Consider the following 27,673-nt stretch of genomic DNA (forward strand, 5'->3'; position numbering starts at 1 on the left):
ATGCAGTTTGCTATTTGGCAATCACCTAGTTTTTGGTCTATAAAAACCAATAACTAAAAGAGAAAAGGACTACTGTAAAAGGAATTTACTGAAATAACACATAATAAAAGAATACTTTTAAAATTTATTATCAAATTTCTATCCTGTATCACTGGTGTACTTAGTTTGACGTCTTCTACATAATCGTTTAAGAATTTTTTTATGTTTACAAAATTGTACCATAGATATTAGATCCATACCCACAATGAAAACCAAAGTAAGAACTATAATAATTATCCCCAAAGCTCCAATAGCTTTTGACGAAGGCCTATTGTCCTTGGCACTTGTGTGTTTACGGATATAAGCACTGGTTGTCGTTTTCTCAACAGTGAGAATCGCTTTTAATTCTTCTATTCTCTCTTGTAACATTTCTGCTGTAATGTTTTGTGATGCAAAATCACACGGACACTGAAAACTACACTCTTCAGAATCTGCCTCAACAGTTGTACTTACTAAACTCGTCGAGCTTTCACCCTTTGTTGTGCCTAGTATATGCTGTATTGTGGAATGTGAATATGATGTTGGTTTAGTTGTACTATGTGAGATTGTTGTGTAATCTTGTGATTGAATATTAGTGGTTTGGTCCACTGTTGATATTGAATTAGATATTGAATTCGTGGAAAATTCTTGATGAATTGAGTTTTTCTGTGTAAGACTATCAGATGTATGATCCCCGGTTTTTGTTGCAGTAAACAACTCAGTTGAGATTTTATGGCCAGAAGTCAAATGTTCTGTTGATGTTTCTTGGCCAGAAGTTAAATGTTCTGTTGAAGTTTCTTGGCCAGAGGTTAAATATTCTGTTGAAGTTTCTTTGTCAGTAGTAAAATGTTCTGTTGTCTTTTCTGCCTCTGTACTAATGGCACAGTCTTTAATCACAGCTGAAACATTCATCGATGATAATGGTTCAGGTTCCTGGATTATTGCTGCTGCAAAACCAAAAAAAAAAAAAAAATATTTGTCAGTTGAATATACTGACAGATACTCTTTACTCAATATATGATTCGTCTTAAAATCAGATAGCGCTTACTCCACCAATGCACATGCTGGTTCTTTTGATTTCCCTTTTAAGATAAAATAGTTTGTCACGTTTTCATTACCTGGTCCGTTTTCTGCTAAAAAAAAACTGCGTGCTTACTCGTTCTTCATTTACAAAAGTCACAAAAAACTATAGACTATATAATTAAGAGGGTGTACATGCAAAAAACCGGACAATCGGTGATACATGACAAATTTTGTTTTCAAAAATGGTTTATCAATTTTACATTACAAACATCCTTTTTAAAGTTTAATGTTAGTTTTTGATTAACGGAAACAAGTTAAGCGGAATAAATTTCAGAAAAAGCATTGAAATTCATTGAAAAAGGGAGAATACAATAACTCTTATATTTGAGCAAAATTTAGTCGTTTTGTTTTGTTTTAGTTGAATTTCAAAATAATTTACTGAGCCATCCATGGTCGATATAAAATAAACTTGATATTATTTGGCATACATACGATATATAAATTACAATGAAACAAATACACACATATATATATATATATATCATAAGCAAAGATGGACGATACATTTTCGAAATCACATTTGTTTTGTATCGTATGACGTCAGTGGATACTTACACGAAAAACACTCTCTGCTACTGTAAAAATAATTGTTGTTATTATTCTGTTGTGTAGAAAAATACTCTAATGGATTAACTGATGCGTAGAGATCACATTTCTGGGCAGACGCTTGATATCTGATGGCCCAACACTGGTTATTTCCATCTAAATAATTATGACAATCATTTTGGCAGTCTACCAATGTCGATGACGTCACAGAAGTGGCTATTGTAGCTTTACTGTCAATTTTATTATCATTTGAATCGAAGGCACAGTCCCCTAAAATGAATTTAAAAAAAAAATGTCCGTTTTCAATATAATTTGGGAAGACATTTTAGTAGATAGTTAAATTGCTTCCATTCTTTGAAGTTTTCTATTCTAATATGGTTTTTGCTTGTAGAACAAAAATGAACTATACCAATGATCCCTTATCCTTAACACATCAGTTGGCAATTTTATGGACATACCTTGGAATGTCTCGGAAAATATTTCAATCAAACTACGTTAAATATTCGAAAAACCTTAAAATATTCATGTTGCCTAACCCCTGTAAAACTCTTTGTGATTCATGAATGGATCGTATAGGACATGATTAGAGTGAGTATTTACACACGGCAGATAAAGGATAAGGGGCATAGATATAAAATAAAAATTGGTAAGTTTGTTGAAAGCAATTTACACCAATCTTAGATTTTGTAGACCAAGACAAAGGGAAACCGTTTACAGAAAAAAAAAAAAAAACAAAAAAAAAAAAAAAAAAAAAAAAAAAAAAAAAAAAAAAAAAAAAAAAAAAAAAAAAAAAAAAAAAAAAAAAAAAAAAAAAAAAAAACAAAAAAAAAAAAAAAAAAACAATGATATAGAAAAAAGAAAAACCCTGTAAATTAACTGCGACATATGGTAACTGTATACTTATGACTGGTATTCACAACAAAATATCATAGAGATAATATTATTTTTTTTATTATGGGATTTTCTTTTAAACCTAGATAAATCTGTCATATAAAATGTATGTGACAGTATAAATGATTGAAAGTATGTTATGGCAACTTTAATAATGAAAATTAAAAAAAAATGTAATAAACATGCACCGTTAAAGCAGAAGAAAATTGTATCAAACCCTGAACCGTTTATGAACAGCAATTTAAAAAAAATGTGTACAAAAGGAATGTACCATAACAATTACAAAAGATATAGAGACATTAAATCTTGGAATTTATTAAAAAAAAAAGAAACGAAATAATGTAACCAAGGTCAATAAGGAATTACTTTTGTAGAGGTGTGTGGGTGGACCAAAAAAAGTAGGGACTTTTGGCTTACAATAATGCCTTTCCTTACCAGCAAGGGCTGTCATGTCCAAAATGAAATTATTTTAAGTTTCTGTGCAAAACATATTAAATTTACATTAAAAAGCAAGATAAGCATCGAATATTAATCTATTTCAATGCTAAATATCATTACGCTTTCTGTATTCACATGAAAGGTAAGGCAATTAAGTAGCTGTCTTTGTAAGAATCATGCAAAATCTGAAAATATGATACACCCAAAAAAGGCTACATATTTTTATTTTTGTAATTAAGTTGTTTTATGGGTCTATACTATGAAATGTGTAATTATTCATTCAAATCTGCCTACTCTTAGGAGATAATCGACATTGAAAATACAGTAGATTCTATTGTATTTGAGCGCCATTTACAGAGTTATCTCCCTTAATTTTAAAATCTACAGTGCATTCTATACAATTTTTATCTCCTAAGAGCACGGGTTATATGAAAAACCTTGTGTTTATTTCTGTTTACTATGACATTTAAAACAAAATATCAAAAATAAAAATATGTAGGCTTTTTACCCATGAATCACATTTTGCATGATCCTTAGCTGAAGTGCTACTTAATGATTTCAGTTATTAAAAATAGTTTAAGCAAAATAATCCACCTACCTCGAGGAACCTGGCAAACAACATGGTGTGAACTAGTACACAGATCGTAATACCATTTGAGATCATTGTTTGCCATATAAGTACATGGCGCTATAGAACTATATGTCTGGCCCGTGTCATAGTAGGTAAAACTAAGAGAGTAGCATGTTCCATGCCAATACCCTGACGATGCATCAAAAGAGTACAGTCCTGTCCATACATGCTGATTCCTAATGGTATAAATTATTTGTAAATGAATTATTGTTTATGCAATTGAGAACAACAATGAAAATACAATTTTGAATGCTAAATACTTGTTACATTTTATTGTGGTCTTTGATAAGTAGCTTCTTGAGCATGGTTATATTGCTAAGATTGAAGTCATCATTACAGAAGATTTATCGTCGTCATCATGAACTCGTAGATCGTAACGTTGTATCCATCTGCACCATGAGAACCGATTTATTCACCGTGCTATAATTTTCCTTTCCTTTTTTGTCTACCCAGAACTTGACGTTTTATGAGCAAATCGACTGGTGTTTCTAGAACGCTTACCATACCGGTGAATCTTTTCAATGCCAGCATCTTTTAGTGGAGTCCGAGTTGCTAATTAACTGTTGTTTCTTTGTACGTGTTGATTTTGTTGTTTCATGTTCTTTGTTGTGTGTGTTTGTATTCCCTGTCTGGTCTTTGTCCCTGGATTACATTCTTTTGATTACCGCGATAACCTTGGTTCCCTTGATTACTCTTGCATGCTTTTGATTTCCGATAGAATCGTGGTTCCCCAGAATATTCTTTTAAAATAAAATAAATCTTTTTCGCAAAACTCTATTAATAATACTTTTAATTCTGCAATATCCTAGAATTCAGATATTATTGCAATATTGATAATTCAAACACACCATTGAGAGGACCAATCGTTGTCTTTATAGTATTCCACCATATGAATAGCAGACATTGAGTCTAAAGTAACCAGACTGCCACCTTTCATTTCACACCAAGTGGCAGCGCCTGCATATGTCATATCTGTTGGATTGAATATTAACTCGTAGTTTATGTTGGCGTGGTAAGTTCCTAAAAAACAATAATAATAAATAAAAAGAAAAAAAAAAAAAAAAAACGCTATTGTATCATACTCTCAAAAGAAAAAGAAAGTGTCGATTTTCGTCTAAAACCTTTCTCAGACATTTATTTTAAGATTTTTATACAATTACTTCATTTGTTCGGAAGTAACCCAGTGGATTGTCTACCAAAAAGTAAAGTAACACCGAGGGCTTGTCTGTGGGTACCATTACTTCTTGAGGAAATAAAACCCGTTTTGTCATACAAGGGTGATTGTTTTATATTTTATTGATTATTTGTTACATATTCTATGAAATTGGTTCACTTGAGTGTATCACAAATCTAGCGGGTAAAAAAATAGAAGGCATGTAAACATATATGAAGCCACTCTACTTAAAACTAAAAACACATGCTAACCACGTTATATGCAATTTCTTTGTGAGTGCCATACCTTACTAAGTGACCAACTAGTCAGTCATCTCTCGAACAGTTGTTAACCAATGGATAGTTACAATGTTTTATCAGACCAGGGTATTGTTTAGAGTCAGTATCGCCAATACTATATTGCATCATTTAATTGATATTAAATTTGAAACGAAAATTTGTAGTCAAATTTATTATTCATAACTTAATCAGTTGAGGATTACAGACCAATAATTTGTATATTCTGCAAGGTTCGCAGACAAGAGGTAATAAAGGGTAACAACAAAATTAGCGAACTGATAAAAAGTAATCAAAAGGTATATTATAAAAGGGATCGTGTAACTCAAAGTCATTTTCAAAAAAAAAATATTGAGAGAGGACATGGGATAACGTGTGATTGTCATAATTTGATATACTTAGATATCAAAGAAAGAACAAATCCATTGATTAAGCCTTAAGCACTATTCCATGAAGTTGATATTCAATTGTCTGGAGTAAAATTCTATACGCTCCTTAAAATGTAGTCTTGAATTTCAATTCATAAATAATTCAAGGGTTTGTCAAATTAAAAGTGATTTGTAAATTAGTTTACGGACGACCATGAACAATAAAATGTACTTTAAAGACGCAACATGCCAATTCTCATAGTCTTTAACTATAATTGATAAATGATGTGTCATACGCAAAAAGGACAGAATAAATAAATAAAAAAAAATTCTAATTGAAAAATTTATCGGTTTACCTAATCCACAGTGGTCCCGGTAGGTTTCCTTTTTTAAAAAACAAAACCTGTGCTCTTCCGGTTCAAATTATTGAGTTATCAATAAATCCAACATAATTTCTTTTTGATTTATGTCTGGTTATAGATGTCCGTGCTTGTGTTTCTTTAGTATATTTATGCTTGTTAATTTTAATGTACTTTGTTATTGGCTCTTGATTGTTTGGTGTTAAATAACGCTTAATGCTTCTACTCTTGCTCACATTTTATATGTCCGCTCTTCGTTATTATGACCAAAAAGAGTTAAACCACGGGATTTTGCGACATATGTTTTACAGCAAAATACGCAACATGACGGAAAATCCACGTGAATGTACTTCAATTACCGCGATATCAAGCTGTCACAACGAACCATAAGAAAGGTCGGACTATAATTCAGCTCCGACACTTACATGTGTATTTGGGGAATGATTATTTGTTTATCATTTATCTCATATCGAAAACCAAGAGAGGTACTTGAATTTCCATGAAGATTAATCAGGCTATGCCCTTTATTTACGTCGAGCTGTTTAGCAATTAATGATAGAATAGAAAAATATGCAATTGCGAAACCTGATCACACAAGAAAATAGTCATCATTTCTAAGCTATACTGGTCGTTTCAGACATTGTATGACAATGTTATTTTGATTGATGAACGTCTAAAGCATTGGAAACGCTCAATTATACAATCCATATACAATTGTCATTAAAATATTTTACTCAAACAAACTAAATGAAAGTTTTATCTTTCATTTGTTCTAACAATAGCACAAATTGATGTTTTAGTTATAGAGAAATATGCTCTGATCGAAAGTAACAATTATATTAATGACATAGTCGACAACATAGATAAAAGTGGTAATTAAAATTTAAAGAATTGACCTACAATTGTGTCTTGTTTCATCATGTAATTAGTTTAAAACAAATAACCTATCAATATTCAAAAATAAAATGAATTATTTCATCGATTGATAGTTTAATTATGTCCTTTGTCATTAATGATGTAGCAGAATTTTTTTTCTGATATATATCAAATTAATTCAATAATTGTAAGTATATTACATCTTTGCTAGGTTTTAAATCATAGGCAGAAAACATCATATTGAGTCCGAATGAGTGAGTTGTGTTGTTCGGTTGATATGTTCAAAACTGACAACATTGTTATTGCAAATAATTGATATTCATAATATCGCGACAGTGACTGAAATTAGGAAAAAAATACAATGCAGTGAAAACAATGGAAAAGTTGCCGATAATCTTAATTAACTAGTAAATATATAATTATCTAACTGTTGATACAATGGTATTATGTTTGCCTTGAGACTAAGGTTCCAGTGTTATCATGAGGACGTTTATAACCCCAAAATTAAAGTCTACAGATTTTACTAAAAAATCAGCTCATAAAGGGTAAGATGAAAGGTCAACCATTCTCATCATATACAGAAGCAAAGTTTTTCGTCGATATTTTCTTTTATTTCATTTATCACAATTTCACCCACTTATGTCCTAAAGTAAAATCTTTTAAACAATTCTTCTAGAAAATTGTGTAGTTTTTAATCGTGTCTAAACATGTCCACGAAACTTCTTCGAAGTCAATAATTACTGAACGACAGGGATATTAACCAGGTCAATACTGGATATGTTTTCCAGGTATTGGCTTAGGTTTTTGATATTAACACTAGTAAATTGTATTAAAAGTACAGTTCAGATTGTAATAAAGACAATACTATTGCGTTAATCTATAATTGGTCATAGCATATATTTATATCATATACGTATTTATATTTATATTTATATACGTTTTCGTACATGAGTGATTGTTGGAAGCTTATATCGATAATCTTATATCGCATACCCTATATTACAATGTACGCATGAGGTATAGTTTAAATATATGATATGATGAACATGAAAATTTATATCGCATGTATCAATCCTCGACCTATATCAATTCTTGTGACGGTGGCCCTTGGAGTAATAAAGGAGTTTCGTATAGATATGGCATGTGATACAGATTTAGCCATGTAATATAGGGTATATCCATATATAGTAATGGCTGTTTAGTCTCTGAACCATTTAAACTGTTTGTCAGTATATTACGACTTATTGTCCTTGTAATATTGTCAGTCAATGTTATAGGTTTTTAACATTTATATTTATGAATTTGTTTATGTCGAGAAATTGTCAGCAAAATTGAAGATGTTATGTACCAAGTAATAAATAACACCGCCAACCTCAAATAATAACAGTGCCAGTGCACTTAAAACGATTGTATTCATGTCAACCATCTTTTTTTATCAAGTTTGCAAAGATCTATACATTTGTTTGTAAATTTTGTTAAATAAATTCCATATATTGAGTTGTTAATATGTTTCATATACACTGTATTTTTTTTTTCTAGAAAACCCTACATTCAACTCCGAATAAAATCAACCATATCAAACAAAATTAAGAAAGATAACCTTCGCTATTATGCTAATTTCATAAACAATCTATATAAATTTTATCTTGAACATGCAACAACAGAATGCCAAATTAAGACTGGTTATGTTGTTTGTATATGTTTCTGAATTTGTAAAAAAAATGGATTTGATGGGTTTTTGACATGCATCGATAGGGTTTGTAAGTCTCGTTCTAGTTTCAGTTTCCCTTCCGGAATTTCCGGTGTAGAACGTATTGAAATCCGAAGACCTATATGCATTTTAGTGTGTACTTTCGTGAAATTCAAACGCTGCTTCACAATGCAAAATCTTCTATTTTATGATATTCTAAACATTTTTATATCTGAGAACTTGATAATTGTAATTTTTTAATCAGTATTTTTACTTCGCTTTTAATATTGAACTCAATGCCATGTTAATGACGAATCTCCATACATTTGAATGGTAGACTAGGACCCATTCCTACGAAACAATGGAGTCACGTGACGAGACTTACATACCCTATCACCATCTGTGTGATTTTTATAAAGACTGCAACTTAACTTTTGTATAACTAATATAATACGTATCAATACGATTCAGAAAATTATTGATAAGAATTTTATAAATACAGAACTCAAAATGAAACCCGATTGTAATTCAACACATTGTATAGAAGAACCCCAAAGGACTAAAGAGTTCTATGAAATATATTGCAATTAGAAAAAAAGTCATTATTTTTTTATTAATTGATGACATTAGGTGTACGGATATATGTTCATGCAGCAATTAGTATTTGAGAAATGATATTGACTTTCAAGATTAAATCTTGATTTCAAAATACCAATACAGTTCTAAATTATTCTCATATGCAATACAGATAATCTTCTATCTCTGGAATTGTTAAAAAAGTACAGGTCCATTTAAGAATCATGCAAGTTGTTAAAATGTAAAACTAGGAAGCCGAAAGCTTTTAATTACTTTCTCAACAACCTAAAATCTCTCAAATCCTACCAATATGGGATTACTCGTAAATTTTAAAAGTAAAAGAAGTCAAAGCTATTCTATTAAATATATATATCGCTTTGCCATTATGTAAGTGCATATCATTTCCCCCATCTTCTTGTAATTTCATAAATACAAAATACCAGTCATATAAATATTGCAAATTTCTATATGTTGTACATGCGTTTTATCGAAAAACCTCTCATCAGCAACATTAGAACCAAAATATCTTTATATATAATTTAGTTGTAAATTTTATTGTATATAGAAGTATTTAAAGTAAAACATATTGAAATAGGAAGTCACATTTAACACTGAAATTTTTCTTCATTGTCATTAGTTCTCAAATTACAAATGGGATATTCTGGATATAAATACACTTGTAAAGCTGGCAAACATATGGAATTATCTCTTCCTGACCGATTCTTAGTTGAACTTATATGTCCTTATTGTTTCCAACTTTGTCGTATGAGTAGGTGGAATATAAATAAATTGGTATAATAGAAGATAGAAATACTAGAGTACACATAGTTAAGTGTTGAAAATGAAGGTTAATAACAAAGTTAGTGAAATATAAGCAGAAGAAATTGTAACAGTCCAGTCAAAAGAAAAGTCCGTTTGACAAATAGCTTTGGACGGGAATGGTCCTGACTGGGTACATGCATTTCAAAATGAAAGGTGGGCTAAATCAGATATTATAGCGTGATAAACCTCCTGCTTCCAACGCTGTTTCATCACTTCCGGTATATTTCAACAAAGATGGGAAGCATAAAAATACATTAAAAATTCAACATATTGCAGTTTTGACTTTTGTTTCCATGCACACCAAGGCACATCTATTTACAGGTATCATTATAACGTAGAAATGCACGCATATTAGGGAATATGTTTCCAGTAGCATATATCATATCGCACAAGAATGTGTTGATTTAAACTTTTTATAAAACTGCATCAATATTTTTTCCTTTTCCTTTTTTAATTGACTTTATTCATTGGTTTACTAAACATTTCAATGCTTGACTATTTTAAATTATTGATCGTAGCATTATTTATTTTGCATATTTGCTGTGTAGCCTAATAACATATAAACATGTCAATTTTATAAACATATTAACATGTCAACGTTTTCTAAAAGGTTAAAAAAAATACAGAACTTAACACTTCATGTCTTTATTTCATAATTTCCGCAGTTATTATCTGTTTGCGCAATATGAAGGCATATAACAAAGGTATCAAACTGTCAAACTCGAGACATTAGCCAAAAAGAGTAAGAGTGAGAACCAAGATGCTAGCATCAATAGGAATAGGGAATAGTAAAAAAAAATCTGCAATAGCAAGGTTAAAACCGGAAAGTTGGAAAGAAAGTTAAATAGCAATATTAAACAAACAAAAAAACACGTGCAATATGAACGCTCAAATTTCCTCTGAGGGTAATCATAGAGGGAATTTTACTTATAAGAGACGATGGCGGGAAACTATATCCTTTATCTTGCAATGGGTTATACTAACTGACATTCCTATGAAATTTTGAAGTATTCAACTCAAACGTCATTTGTTAATCGGAAAACGCCCCGTGAAATCATTCAAATTGTACCAATTGTTTTTAAATCAGTATACTTTTTTTCACTGATAAGAAGAAGTCAAAACTTTAAGTATTTTTTATTACGTCATTTACAAGAACATAATGCATAATAGTTAAAAATACATATTTGTATATTAATATTTGCAACTGCTTATGAGGTCGAATAAATTTTTATACTGCAATCTCCGCGGACCTCATCCTTTTATTTCTTTTATGTGAAGTCAAGACACTATTATTGTCTTTATACTTGGTGTAAATTTACCAATGCATGCATTTTCATTCAGTTTTTGCGCCCTTTTTAAATGCATGAGTAAAGATAAATCAGTTTTTAAAATTGTGCATGTAAATGACAAAAACATAAAGTCATTATCATTTAATGTATCCATATTGAATACTTTATAATTTACAAAAAAGTATTGGTCTTTCAATATATAAGATGACGATTGTTCTCATGATGCTGATATTTTGCAAAGAAGAAATATAAATGGAACTAGTTTTTACGTCCTCTTTGATTAAATCATTTATTTTCACCTGTATTGTTCAGATAATGATTTTTTTACTCTAGGCAAATGAGTTCAAGCTATTTACTAATTGTTTTAACTATGATATATCAGTTCAAAGGAAACTTATGGATTCACTTTCTTTTAATTTCCGTATTTCATTAAAAATTCTAATTTATTTGGTGTTTTTTATGATCTGTATTCAGTTATTGTCGATACCCAAAAAAAATAGCAAAACATCCCACGGCAAATATTTATTTTCTCGCATGCTCACATTCAACTTCTACTTACCGACTGATGCAACATAATTTCCCTCACAAAATTTAATCTTTGCATTAAATATGTAACAAAAACACATTTTGGCAATGAAATAAAAACATCAAACTTTAGCTGATTAACAATTTAAATGCCGCATTTTATTGAGGAATAATTCAAGTGTACATATTTTAAATGTCGCCCAGAGATCCCCGGTTCGGGATTTGTACACAAATATATATATATGTTAAAATTTTAATATTTATTTTTATTTCAGTCTTTTTCATGATAGCTAGAACGTTTTCGAAAAGTGTAAGCCGTAACGTATTCAATTTTTCATTATTTTTGTATTTTGTCTAAAGATCATACTATATATATATGTTTATATACTTTAGCATATATACTCTGGTTGTGCTATTATCTCATGATAGTCCTTTGATTGAGCCTACTGCATAACAACTATCGGTAGTATTAATTCTTTATCAATTATTGCAACTTCTTTGTTTGACATTTTCATTTATTTCAAGAATTTCCAACTCAGATATCAAAGTTTTAATGTTCTCCTGATTTAGTTAAAGTCATTTGAAAATGATAAATGCCGAAGACAATAACTTATTGAATTTTTAGACAGGCTTTCAGAATTTTTCTTTCTTGATATAGAGGTAAAAACTGGTAAACAAATCAAAATTTTCAATTTTATTCCATTTGGGATATAAACATGTACCGAAACCACAAACTCTAATGGACAAATACGACTGAAATATGCCAGGAAAAAAAAAATACTAATACAACCAGATAGTAACTTACATTAAACTAAAAGTAAATAAGCAACACGAAATGAGTCAAAAATCCAAACATGGATTGGGTACATCAGTAAAGAAAGTGTCCTCTAAACTTTTTTCTACCGATTGTTCAAATTAAAACGATGTTTTCAACTATGTCCAGAATGAATGACTATAGAATTTTAGAATATTGAAATTGACATTAAAAATGAAATTAAAATAAAAAGTTAGATATAAAGTCAATATAAGATTATTTCTATTCCTGAGCCTCTGTCGCAGCAAAAACTGTCTTAAAAACCCAACAGACCGGGACACATTTAGATTGCTACAAGACACTAGTGATTTATATATTTGTATTTGTTTTTTTTTGTTAGTTTTTGTCTTTGTTTGAGCTTCTTTCAAACAGAATAAAGTAATACATAGAAGTAAAGATAAAAAAATGTTTGTTTACTTCAGTTGTTTGGTTCAGCTCCACAGGTTCTAAAGGTTATCTTAATTCTGTTTTTTGCATTTTGTATACGTATAATTTTTTTTGTAAATATTTCATCTATGATGATACATAGTAAAATTGTTCATTACGATTCAATAGTGCGATTTTCAGAACTTGTAGGATAATTCTTTGTAATTTTTTAATGAAAAAACATTAAACATTTTATGAATTGCTACGGATTTGCGTCATTCAATATAGGCAAAATAAAAAAAAATGTAATTACTTATTTTACTTTATCTACTGATTTGTATAAGTGGATTTTAATAATTTATCTGGTCAATCAATTCATAGTACAATTATCACATGACGTCATTGCTATTAAAGACTACAGGGGTTTGCCAATATAATCATTATGTTGATACATCGCAAATCTGGATTTGCTGAATAAAAGGGTAACACTTAAAGTTTTTATCGATATATTTTTATAAAAAACAACTTTCCACAGTGACACTAAAAGAATGCAGTGTTGCTGATTAGGTTGTTTCCATTCATTCAAACTTGCTTTTTTCCCCTGATACGTCATACAACACAAGGATTTAACACAATAATTAAATGATATAGACGGAGCACAAAGCGTTAGCGACATCCATTACACGGAGATGCTCCCTTGTCGTTAATAAGTGATTGCTTGAACATTTAACGCAGACCAAAAGCGTATCCTAGGAATATCATTGTTTGTTGAGACAAAAGTACTTACAGTTCCTTATCTCAAAGACAATGCTTAAATCATATCACAATTAGTAAAAAAAAACACTCTAAAACTAACGCAAAATTATCATTATAGTTGTTAGATTACGATGCCCTTTTTGTCAGGAATTCAAATCTATCTTGAAACGTTTTACTGACTAATAGGCAAATACATAGACGGGATAATTTCCAAATAAAAAAGTTTTATTTTAATTAGTGATCCATTTTAAGGTGCCATTCATCAACATATATCCTAAGGAACTGAAAGAGACAAATAATTTATCGACTTATCGACTTAAGACCCTTTGAGCAAATGACAATATATGACCGGTTCGACAACGGGAATTAGCGATGCCTCAGTTCAAATACGCTTTTTGGAGTTCAACCGATCTATAAGCTGAATTTGACTATAATAATCGTGTTATATTCGTTGAAAAATTGACGCAGAAAGTGTACTAAAATAAACGGTCTTTGTGGCACTAGCAAAACTTCAAAATATAATAAAATTTTAAAAAATTATCTCTGTTGTAGATATTGAAGTCTTTGAATCGGCCAACTGGTTAATGTTTATGGTAAAAGAAATTAGTCATCAGTATTTCTTTTAAGGTAATTTAGGAGAGGATATCTATATGCATGTTATACATAAAGTGTTTTTTAAAGAAAATTTCAGCCTTGTCGTATGGATAATGTTTCTTACGTTGTTTTAAATGATCTACATTTAATGGGTCTACTTAGGACATTTTCCCACCATTTCCGTTTATTACTTTATTAACATGATGATACTTTGTTGAAATGCATGATATCTCTAAAATATAAATAGTTTTAGTTAGGACCCCTTTGTGATTCGTGACTCACTCACTGGCGGACGCTGCTGGTTAGCGGAGCAGGACATATATACATACACTACCGGAACACCTGATGCCACTCCTGTTTTTTGGAGGTCATATTGCTAGTGCTTTAATTTTTTGTTTATGTCTTGTTTTCCTCTTCATCAGTTTTTATATGTAATCTATTTAATTCGGTCGTGTAGATCGTCTTTATTTTCTGTTTTCGTATACTGGCAATATATTTCAATTTTGACATATTTTAATTGTCCCATTGTTCATGCTCGGTGTTTAAATGTCGATATTAAGATAACAGTCATTTTGACAAAACGCAATTCACAATTGGTCACGTTGTCAAGAAAAACCACAATTTTGTTTCATTAACAACTTCCTATCTTACCAAATATCGCACAAAATTTTCCGCTTTAAAAATGTTAGCCCTCTGGAGCATAAAGGTTTTCAAGGTCTCGGTGCGGCAAAAATTACTGATGACTGAGAATGTATTTGGTTATTTGTGGCATTATAAAATTCCTACAATAAAATTGGAGGTACCAGGGAAAAAAATAATCTAAGACTATAACTAAAAATTCTTGTTTTCCAAAGACTGAGAAGCAAGACACTTTCGTTTAATGAAATAGAAAAGTATATTTGGGAGTTTAACAATTTTCTGAGTATTTGGCTTATTCGAATATAAAAAAATAATAATAAAAATAAACTAATACAATATACTACCATGTTGACACAATAGAGTGAATATTGTGATATGTTAACTGTATTTGATAAACATATTTTCTACTTCGTTAAGTGACATTATGTTGAAGAAAATGTAATGCCAAATACAAAACAAGACAAGCACAATATCAGAGACACAAACTGGCAAAGCTCGTTGAATGTTGAAACGAGTGTGGTAATGATTGTATTGTCTATCAAGTTTGAAGGTCTTTATTATCGGTATGGAGTTGATACATTACATAAACTTTCGAGTGTAAGGGGTAGCAATGAACTGAGTGATGTGTTTTGCAGCGATTATTGATTTTCAAACATCTCTTTGTATCTACATGGAATGATAATGGTTAGTTTGCTTAGTAACTTTTTGTTGTTTTTTCAACTCGCACACGATAGAAAATAAAAGTAAAAAATTGAGTTTTCGATTAAATATTTTCATAGAAGTCGCATGGTTAAAGAATTCATGTTTTTAACTGATGTGATTTTTTACAGTGCACTTGGCCTTTTGGTTTCAGGTTATTATCTTTCCCTATGAATAGACATTTTATAACGTATCAAATAACAGTCACATTAAACCTTAATCGATGCTTTACTATGTAAATCGATCAACACCTAAAACTATCGCTGGTTCTATCTCTATATAATTAGCATGTTTCTCCCCATTGAGGATACATGATGCAAAACCACTTACTTTGATACCTTCCGCTCGCTTTTGTTAATCTTGGTTACATTGATTAGTCTTTAAACAGAGATGACACAAAGTACGAATAGCTCAACAATCCTTTACAATTTAACGTGTTAGCTACTCTGTTTCCAAATAGTTTTGCGTGTTATTAGTTTTAAACTTGATATTTGTTCAATTGAAAAAAGAAATCATGTAGTAATTTTTTAAGTGGATGTCAGATAAATCTAGATATAACAATTTCACATGACAAAAAGTCTCATTATTTTATAGCAGTCCTACTGGTTTAAGAAAATATACATTTTAAATGTCAACTAACAGTTAACTTAATTCAGCCTCGGTATTTAAGTAATCATTTATTGCTAAGATCTTTTCAATGTACGGAATTTTCACATGTTCTTCAAGATAAAAAAGACAAGGGCCTTAAGTTCTTGGAAAATGACTTAAAACGTCTTATAGACCTAAAGTCAATGCAGAAAAGAGCTCTTATTTATTGCTTGGTTCGGCCGTCTGTTCATTTATTAAAGCGTAAATTGCAAGTATTCCAATGTTTACAAATCGAAATAGCAGACCTTTTTCTAAACAGTAATATGATAAAATGATGTGATACTTCGATAATAGTGATCTCTTAATGAATTTTATATCACGTTTGCGCTTAACTTCACTTGGATCTTTTGTAAGAGCTATTCCTTTACAAAGAGGTACCCTGCAAAAAAGAAAGACTACACAAAACAAAAAGAAACAAATTAAACAAATTGATGAACCAAGCACCGCACCCCCCCCCCAAATAAAAAAAATGTTATTGTATCATAATGACCTCATGTAAAGTTAGAGGTTAAATGTAATTCTAAACTTAAAAGGTTAATATAGACATCATTTGTTATTTCCATTATGTAATGGCTGTCAAATTATGGCAATTTTTTTTCTATTTGTCGGTATTTGTCTGTATTTTATTGGATTTTTTTGGTATTTCCTGTAATTAGTGATTTCTTATAATGTTCGGGAATTTGAACGAATAAAGTAATTTGGATGATTTACTTGATTCTTGATAGATGTCTCACCTTGACTGTAATTAGAATGATTAAATGTGTTTTCTGAATCTAGTTTTACTTCAAGAACGAACAAAACGAGGATGGATATGGTGAATATTTTAAAGAGACAACAATCCCACCGGGATGAAAACTGTCAGCTCAACGCGACCCATGAGTCTTCAATGAATGACGAATAAACCCTCACATTATAGGGATGGTTGCAAGATTATACATACGTACTGTGAAATGGTTGTCCCATATACTCCAGCAACATGAAAGTGAACTGAAAGTGAAAACGGAACAATGCATACAGAAGCCAAGACTTGGAACTTGCAAAAAATGCGACCGGGCATAATCACAACCCTTCACTTATCCTTACTAAGAGCTATTCCTTTACAAAGAGGTAACCTGCAAAAAAGAAAGACAACACAAAACAAAAACAAACAAAATTAAACAAATCATTGAACCAAGCACCGCCCCCTCCCAAAAAAAATGTTATTGTATCATAATGACTTGATGTAAAGTTAGAGATTAAATGTAAGTCTAAACTTAAAAGGAAAAGATCCAAGTGAAATTAGGCGCAAACGTTATATAAAATTCATTAAGACATCACTATTATCGAAGAATCACATCATTTTTATCATATTACTGTTTAAAAAATGTTCTGCTGTTTCGATTTGTAATGTTGGAATACTTGCAATTGACGGTTTAATAAATGAACAGACGGCCGATCCAAGCAAGGGCGAACCAAGCAAGGCCGAACTCCCATAGGACGCTTACCCTCCAGGTGCACCTGGTCCATGCTCCCAGTTTTTAGTGGAGTCCGAGTTGCTCATTTGCTTTTGTTACTTTGTATGTATGATTTTAGTTAATTTATGTACTTTGTTTTGTATGTCTGTTTTCCATGTCTGGTCTTTGTCCCTGGATTGCATTCTTTTGATTACCGCTATAACCTTGGTTACCTTGATTACTCTTCCCTAAATCTAGCAAATGTGGAAAACAATATTACGCCATTAAGCACACCTAAAATCAATTCAAATTGGTCTGAGTCCCTCTTAGAACGAATGTATTACCTGCCTTGATTACTGCATAACTTATATATACATATATTAAGTCATCTTTTGAAAGTCTGACAGCTAGTTAGTTCAGTAGTCTCTCAACAAGAACTTCTTGCTCGATTTTATACAAGAATACTCTGTATTTGGGAGGCACATAATAGAGAACTTTCAAATTGAAAAAAATAGTTTCGTCGATGCACAACCTGAATGCTGCTATCTGTTCATTTTGAAAAAAAAAATAGATTAGAAGAAGACTAATCTTTCGTTTGTTGCATATAGAAGTGAAAATCAATAAAAGATATTTTACATATTTACGCAAAAGATAAATGGAAATGCAAACCTCATTGACATTTATGTACAAAAAACTCAAGCTTGATTTTAATTAGTTTGACAAATATGAATTGTTGGTTTCATTGGGCATACTAAATAAAGGTTGAAAGTATGAAAATATCATTAATACTAAATACATTCAATTTCTGTGACTCTGACTCGGTTACTATTTTTAGAGACAAAGATAACTGTCAACGCTGTGATACGAATGCACAATATTTCAGTACGATCGATCTACCTTTTTGTAATAGTAATAATAAAAAATATAGAACTCATAACTTATAAATCTAAATAATATCAAAGTTTTTTTTTAATTGTTTTTGTGTTATATTTGCTTCTAGAAAGTTGTTAATGTAGTACCATATAGACATATGCATCAAAACATTTAATTAACATGATAAGCATGTTTGTCGTTTAACCCACCAAATCGACCGTATAATCTTGTACCAACTTCGGACATTTGAGGCTGTTTCGAATTTTCTGAATTTTGCCTCAATTGAGTCGTTTGTAATTTTGCTTCGTTGTAGCTATTTCTGTTGAATATTGCATGTAATTTTAGCCTATCAGTTCGGTATTTATGTTATTACCATTTATCTGTATCAGAAATCTAAGTAAGTCAAATAATTAAGGTATCATTGACTTTTTGTTAGCAAATAATAATAATTATCGCTCTTCTGAAAATTTCTTTGTATTCTCGTGAAGTTCTTTGATCTCACCAGGTTCAATACACCCATGGTTAACTTTCTACTAAAAGGGTACATACTATAGTTGACAGCGTACTAATACTTATCAAAAAGTAATTAATTTTGCTTTGTCTGCATTACTTAAATAGATATGTTTATTTATCATCTAATGAAGGCAAATATTGTTTAATCACCATAATTACGTACAGTAAAGATCGCGGAGATCAATTTCCTATTATTTCCTATATACAATCAATATGTGAATGGCTTCTCTGAGTTTTTATCTTTACAGAGACTGATGTTTTTGTCATTAAGTGATCTCCGACATTATTTTATTGACTATAAAAAATTCAATCACAATACAGAGACCTGGATGAAATTGGTGTATGAAACTTTTCATAAAAGGAACATGTCTACTTGACTAATGATTTGAGCTACCAAAAAATCCAAAATTGCCATAAAACATATGTCAGATTTAGACTTTAGTTTTGACACGTATTATTATATGCATAGAGGTAAAATCACTTACAAGTGACATTTGATATTGAAATTTATTTTGGAGGCAAATCACGAAAGTGGTATTCCTATAGCAATATACCATGACTAGGCATTGAAACATAACAGAAAACATTTCGTTTTTCCTTGTCTTTAAAACACAACAATAAATATTTTGTTTTTCTATGTCAATTAAATTGGTAATTCAAATTCTTGCTGTCTATATAAGGACAGACGGTCAATACTAATAATACATGACAAATATAGGACTGAGTACACACATGAAGTATAAACAAATTTTGATTACACTCAATACTTAAGTCATTTAACAAATCATTCAATTTTAATTCGAACATCAACGCATGAGACAATATTTATTCAGTTGTTTTCTACCATTATAATGTTTACTAACACAAGAAAACAATAGAAATATATTATACATTGAGTTGTTGAATAATTTAGTTTTGCAAACATGATGTTATCTCGCGTGTACTTTTAGATTATACATCCTAAGCGAATAGAACCAAAACACATGCATAATGTAGTACAATTTGTAAATAATGAATGCTATTGTCCTAAAAAATAACATCAAGTCACATCCATATGGGGACACCCTAATACTGTTTAAACAAATCTATTGTACTCTAGCCCACACACAATAAAAATGTACATTTCATGTAAAGACGAAATGGAATAAACCAATTTGTTCATAATTTTCGTTAACGATCAGACACACTTTAATGAAACCTGACACTAGACTGCTTTAACATTGAAGGCACTTTTTGCCAACCAAATTCAAATTCAAAGCAAAAATAAGCATAACATAACTTAAAAAAAAACAAAAACAAAAACCAAAAACAAACAAACAAAAAAACAAAAAAAGAAAACCCCAAAACACACAAGCAAACACACAAGCAAACAAACAAAAAAAACCAAACAAAACAAAACAATAGAAAAGAAATTAACGAAATAAGAGAAAAAAAAAATTATAACAACGCCATAAAAAGGTACAACAAAAGAAAAATACTCTCACAAATATACATATTAAGCAAAACGAAAGAAAAGACATAATACGATTGGAACTACCATAATTTCGTAACCACTGAAATCCAAATCTAACAGATAAAATGAGACAAGCAAACTCAATTTTTTGTCGCATGTAATAATTTGATACCAAATGAACTCCAAATAACCGACAGAAAATACTGAAAAAGTCAGGTACATGTAAGAATCAGTTAATTATTATTATTATTATTATTATTATTACATGAATAGCATTGAAGTTTTCCCAAAAGTAATACATTTTGTGACAAATTACATTCGACATTTGATTTTAATTTTCACTCTCAGACTTCCTCCACCAAAATGATACTGAAGATTTTGAAAATTAAACCGATCATAAAACAAATTATTCACAAAAATCTACATATAAAACTGGATAATCAACAGGAAATCGAAAGTATAATAAATCAAAATAGACACTCGGATATTACTCGTTCGTGCTATACGATCCGCGAAATCTATAAATCTAGGCGTTCTCTGGTACTCATGAATGTATTTTGGTTATTCACTCATTCTAATTAATCTTCTTATTGGGGTTGAGAGAAGTATTCCATATCTAATTATTTCCAAGTGATAGTATAACTTAAAAAAAACCAAATGTCGCCGAAAACAATAACACACAAAACTTGAATATGGAAAGAGGTCTTACAATGAGATGTACATTTCGCTTCTGGTTTAAACTAATCGAGTTTTCAGTCATTATAAAAAAAAGGAAACATGATAAATTAGACCGGCTTCGTGTTGAAAATAGATTCCTGATACGTCAGTATTTCTTTTCTTTATAAGTTTTATAAATCTTCTGTTGGAAATTATTCATTATCTCCCAGAAGCATCAGTCCGAGCGTACACCGTGTTAATCAGAAATTTTATTAACATTTGCATGCACCATACTTGGTGATTTAAATAATTTACAACCAATTTATACAAGGTAATTAAAATTCAGATATGTATATAGAAAGGTCTGAAAAATTCCCAACGATGTTAGAACTGTCAAATTTGCGATGCAGTTCTAACATCGTTGGGAATTTTTCAGAACTTTCTATACGTTTACATATCTTCCCTGTATCAACTTGATCCGATTACTCAAAGTACTAATTACTAATTAAAGCCACTGACACTAATCGCATAGGCGTATGATATCAAAGTAAAGTGCTAAAACTGCCATAAAATTGTACCGTCAGCTTGCTACAGATGCGATCTTCAATGTAGCTTAAGCATATTTTAAAGCGAAGGTTAATAATAGATTTTTAACCTCATAAACTCTACAAAATAAACAACATTCGACACTTATACAAGTATTTATTTGTACTATGCATTTAAGGAAAACGTTAGCTTAAGTACATGCTGGAACAGGTTTCTTGAAAGTAATTGTTGATGACAATACGAAATTGACGTCCTTGCTTGTTAATTAAATATTTCTTTTTGTCAAATATTTTATAATATATGCGTAAATATTGTTTGTTACATAAAAAATTTAGTCACGCGCTTCCATAAAAAAATCAGATGTTTTTTTAAATCTTTCCTCAAATTTTATCCCCACTGATTGTGATGAACGACTTAAAAATATATTTAGAATATGTTTACAAATATGATTGCTTTTAACACCAAAATGTCCATGGCTTCTACGACGATCGTCTAATTTTAAACTTTTTCATACATATTATCAACAACTACATAACTGTCATTCGAATGAAATTGCTTATGTACAATGTACATTGTCATTGTCATCATAACAATACAAGGAATTTGCCCATAATCACAACATGATATCTCAATGGTTTGTATTTGCAACAAATAAATGATAATAATGATAATGATAATAATAAGGATTATAATAATAGTATTTTTCAGAATTATCATATAGCACTCATGTTCAAAATTAAACAGATGCAGAATCATTTATCAAAATATAATATAACAATGCAGGGACGTCAGTAGTCTGATATATGACCAAAACTTGTACAGACAGCAGAAACGATGCTTTAAACAAAAGTGAAAGTTAATATTAACATGAATAACGACTTACCTTTATAAAAAATAAACGCAATAAAAAGTTGAAGCCATGACGATACACTGCCAAAATCCATACCACTGCCTCTTGTGAAATCTAAGTATGCAAATGCCTACTAAATTATAATGCCAATATACATGCTTACTATTAACCAATCAAAACGCTATTTAAACTGAAATCAAGGGAATGATTCGAATATAGCATTTAAAGATCTAACATATAATGGAACTGGCAAAGTCAGGAAAATAGATATAAATGACATTCATAACCAACAGAAAGCGATTGGAAGCATATGTATTGTTACCTTGTCAGTAATTAAGCATAACGTGTCCGTTTAATCACTATTTGGAATCCAATTTGGAATGTCGAACATAGAGACATTTTTTTTTACTTTAGTGAAAGGGTTATTACAAAGTATCAATAGGTTTTCAGAGGCAATTATAATACGTGTCAATATAGCTTCTTTGATCTTTAGGTAGCAATGATATTCCTAGCTAAGCTACACATGCAGGATTAGGTGTAAAGACGTATATATATATATATAAAACCTAAATAATGAAGATTAAATATATAATAATAATCCATTCAAACGCACACCCCTCAAGTGCACATGAAAACAAATTATATTTAAGTTTGGTTCCTCGTTTGATCATCATTTTGCGTATTGTGTTTATATTTTTACTGTCTCTTTTTTAAGAATTTATTTTTTAATGAATTTCATGGTACTAGCAGGAGGACAAATTCTTGTACTTCTTTACATCAAAATCCTTTCCAACGCTTGTATTGACACATCAAAATAGTTGGCCACGGAAACAGATAATTTACGTACATAATAAAATACAATAGGTAATAAAATAGGTAATACATTGAGATAAGGAAGGTAAGACAGGACACACACACACACACACACAATAACAAACAAAGCACTTGCGATATGAAATTCCACTAAGAAAAATACAAGAAACAAAATACAAAACGAAACAAAACAAATGAAAAAAATAAAACAAAAACAAAAACAAAAAACTAACAGAAATAGAATTAAATTCTTGTATGGAGAAGTATGTCATGCTCAGCCGGTGGCACTTATCACATTTAGGCGAGTAAAACCTGTTGAAAGTCATGAACTGTGGTGTTTGTCAATCCAGTTCGATGAATTAATTGAAGCTATATTGTATTATTTTGGACATAGAAACTTCATATTGGTCAATCAAACTGTGATGACATTCTGTAGTGCTGATATAAACATAAACTGAACATATTCCTCTTTGAAGAAGCTTATTTGAGTGTTTTCGTTCTACTAAAATGCCAGTGTACAAATGACAGAAAACACACTTAAGAAGCAGTCTTTGCAAGAATCATGCAAAATATGTAATATGTAATACATTCCCAAAAAACTGCACATTTTCATTTTGTAATTAATTTGCTTTATAGGTCTATATGATGAAAATTATAATTACTCATTTTAAATAAGTCGGCTCTTAGGAAATAAATCACATTGAAAATCCAATAGTTTCTATTATATTTTAGTACCAGTTGCAGAGTCGTATCCCTTTATTTGGAGTTTAACTGTTCATTCTATATATTTTTTATATCTTAAAAACAATGTTATATGGAAAGATACATATTACTATCTATTTTGCATAACATTTAAAACAAAATAACATCCCTCCCCCCCAAAAAAAAAAAATAAAATAAAATAAAAAAATATGTAGGCTTTCCATAATGTCATTTTGCTAGATTCTTACCTTGAGTGGTCCTTGATACCTTGAAGACGTTGAAATAAAAATAGAAAGCACTTATAGATCAAGAAGGTATCAAATGTATTTACAATGAACTCGATCAAGACAAGAACAATGTTATAAAATTAACGTCTGACAAAATATACGCTTTCAATAGAATCAAGAGCGATACTCATTTGCATATATAGAGAATCAAAGGGAACTAAAAAATCCAGATAGTACAGAGCAGCAAAGCAAATACCAAGAAAAAACAAGTTATCAATTAGTGCTTTCTAGAATGAGGTAAAGACTCTCACTTCCATGTACTTTATTGTTGCATTAGAACAATAACAAAGAAGCTAATTGTAGCCTAATTTTAAATTTAAATATCACGGGGTTTATTCCTTGACACTATAGTCAAGTTGAACCAAATGTACCACGTCGTAAGAACTTTCTTTATAAGTATCGGGGAAAATGTAAATAAGGTGAGTGGCATAATGACAATTAAAAAAGCAAATATTTTATTGCATTATCCAAGTATTTATACCTCATCTAATTAAGATATCTTCGTCACAGATGCTTCAATATAAACTTAAATAACTTTTCGGTTGATTTCTTAATGCATTGAATATATTTGAGGCAAGAAACACCAAATTGAGAATATTTCATGATTCTTACATATTGTAGTACTTCATTCACATTTGCGTCAATATTTTTTTTTCCATGCAGCTTAATTTGATGCATATAATTACAGTTTAATTGCCACTACGATCTTGCCTATCAATATACATCAGTTAGTACATGAACAATTATCCAAACTATTTTAGGTGTAAAACAATTGAGTGTTCGTTAATACATTATCTATTTTTGACCAAAAACCGCCTTTACTACAAATGCAGGTAGTTGGCACATAGACGAATTTCATAGAATGCAAAAAGTAATTAAGGGAACCAAGGTTATAGCGGTAATCAAATGAATGTAATCCAGGGACAAAGACCAGACATGGAAAACAGACATACACAACAAAGAACATAAAGTAATTAAAATCATACATGCAAAGTAACGAAAGAAAATGAGCAACTCGGACTCCACTAAAAACTGGGAGCATGGACCAGGAGCACCGGTAGGGTAAGCGTCCTCTGATTTTCTAGAAACACCCGCCAAGTTGCTCATAAAAAGTTAAGTCCGGGGTAGACGAAAGAGGAAATTAAAACTATGACACGTTGAACTAATCAGTTTTCATCGCGCAGATGGATACACCATAACGAGTTAATGATGATGACCATAAAACTTTTGTAGTGATGACTTCAATCTTGTAGCAACATAACCCTATTCCAGAAGCCTATTTGTTAGAATTCTAGTGCGATACAAAAATTTGCGTAGTTTTGGCAATCTCTGGCATCACGTATGAGTTGTGATATGAACACTCCATAGGCAGGTGCTGAAGGCATGTTGCAACAGATGAAAAGAAACTTAGTCATATGCTTTAAAAAAAAATTGTTGGTCAAGCAGGATTCTTTGCCATTGGATATTGACTTCAATGAAATAAACCTTCATCTGTATAAATTTTACGCCTTGTTGTTCAATTAGTATAAACAAACAGATTTATTGCAGTGAAAATGATGTCTTTAAAAGGATCGTGACGATATTATGACGTAATTGTTTTAAAATGTTCTTACATATAGTTCGATAAAATTTATACATGTGTCTATTATTTCAGGTACACAAATCACTGAATTACAGTCTTGAATGTATCGCTCCTAAAACATAAAGTATCATGTCAAACAGATGGTTTATTTTTTTTATCTGAGTAAAAGAGAATTTTATTTAGTTTTAATCGTAAGCTACCCTGCGGTTAAACAAGGGTTATTGAAATTACTACTTTGGTAGTGTAATTAATAATCGTTTAAAAATAAGACAAATTAGGGTTCTTTATTAGAACAAAAACAACAACAACAACAAACAACAACAAGGAACAAAAATTGTTTTTTTTTTGGAGACTGTATGATAAAAATTGTACATAATATAATAAGTTGGTGGCAAAACTAGATCTACAAACACTTGGATCGCAGTTAAAGTTTGCATGCCATTTTATGCCTGTCTTTCCTATTTAACTTAACATTACATAGCAATTTGTCGAATATAGCACAGATTTATTGTTTTTCAAAATGGCCGCGACTGCGGTCGAAAATTTTAATTTGTCCGATTTTGATGAACATTGATATCTAGGTTCTTTAAGTCGTCCCGATTAAGAATCTGCGGCTCAATTGGAAATTTGAGCTATGTATCGACAGGCATTTTCAAAATGACCGCCACCGCGGTCGAAAATTCAAACTTTTTCGGTTTCGTTAAAATTTGATATCCACGTTTTTTACGCTGCCTCGATTAATAATAAGCAGTTCAATTGACAATATGTTTAAGACAGATCAATAAACGGGAGGCAACTTCTACACGTTTCTGGGAAACGTAAATTTTAAGTCGCCGACCACGAAGTGGCGGAGACTTATTGTTTTTACTGTGTTTCGTATCATTATTATTAAGTCTCCGAACACGAAGTGTCGGGGACTTATTGTTTTTGTAGGTTTTTTTTACTGGTGAACTTGTCCGCACGTTTTCTCGGAAACTACTATATGAAAAAAAAACGAAATTTTCTCAGAGCTTTAACCTTGCCCCACAGATGTGCACCCCACAAAAAAAAACAATTTGAAAGGAGGGACGCTTTGGCGGAAAAGGAGATAGGTCATGGTATAGGACATTGCGATATCTCGGAAACCTAGGTGTGGTGGTAGAGTTTGATGAGCTCTACAATATTATGCAAAAAAGTGAATCGATATGTTTTGTGTTGCCATGGTAACAAAAAACCCAAAATGTCGCCTTTGTGTTCTTTTGGATTTTCTTTCTTTATTTAGATAAAAGACTTGAGATATCTTCAACAAACTTAAAAGCTATATAAAACCATCTTAATGTAATTGAATGCACATTTCACCTAAAAGAAGGTGTGCTTTGGTCGAAAAGGGGTATAGGTCATAATATAGGACATTCTGCCATCTCATAAATCTTAGTAGCTATCAACTTGAAAATTAGGGTGGTGGTAGAGTTTGATGATCCCAAAATGTGGCTTGTTATTTCATGTATTGCCATGGTAACGAAAAAAAACCCGAAAAATTTGGTCGATTTATGTGATTTTCCAGATGTTTTTCTTCTAAGTATGATTGAATTCATACTGTAATATACCGTTGAACTGTCAACAGAGGAAATAACAACGACTAACTTTATGAATATTTATTATAGAAAAACCTGTGGAAAAAGAAATTGAATACTAGGTTCAAAATTATTCATTGATTTGTTAGGGATGAGTACTCACATGTACGATATTTGCCATTTTAAAATTAAATAACAGTCTATAGTTCTATAAAATGAAATCATTACATTTCAATAACTTTATATTTTACATATATCAGGTAAATTGTGCCATACACTCTTACTGTGGCGAAATGTGTACTTTTCAATCGCAACTTCCCTACTTTCACTTTGC

At 30.6% G+C, this 27,673-nt stretch overlaps 1 protein-coding gene across 1 annotated transcript; it reads right to left on the bottom strand.

Moving 5' to 3' along the window:
* Positions 1–138: 138 nt before the first annotated feature.
* Positions 139–27,673, bottom strand: LOC148608205 (uncharacterized). The gene is made up of 7 exons (XM_088543578.1): positions 27,624–27,673; positions 24,166–24,184; positions 22,436–22,516; positions 4,456–4,627; positions 3,575–3,783; positions 1,657–1,917; positions 139–965 (listed from the first exon to the last, which is right to left on the bottom strand). The coding sequence occupies exons 3-7, from the start codon at positions 22,494–22,496 to the stop codon at positions 139–141; spliced, it is 1,530 nt and encodes a 509-aa protein (XP_088399704.1). The 5' UTR covers positions 22,497–22,516; positions 24,166–24,184; positions 27,624–27,673.

Source organism: Perna viridis, chromosome 9 (genome assembly GCF_037379345.1).
Source record: "Perna viridis isolate PV_CMFRI_1.1 ecotype Kerala chromosome 9, ASM3737934v1, whole genome shotgun sequence".
Lineage (NCBI taxonomy): Eukaryota > Metazoa > Mollusca > Bivalvia > Mytilida > Mytilidae > Perna > Perna viridis.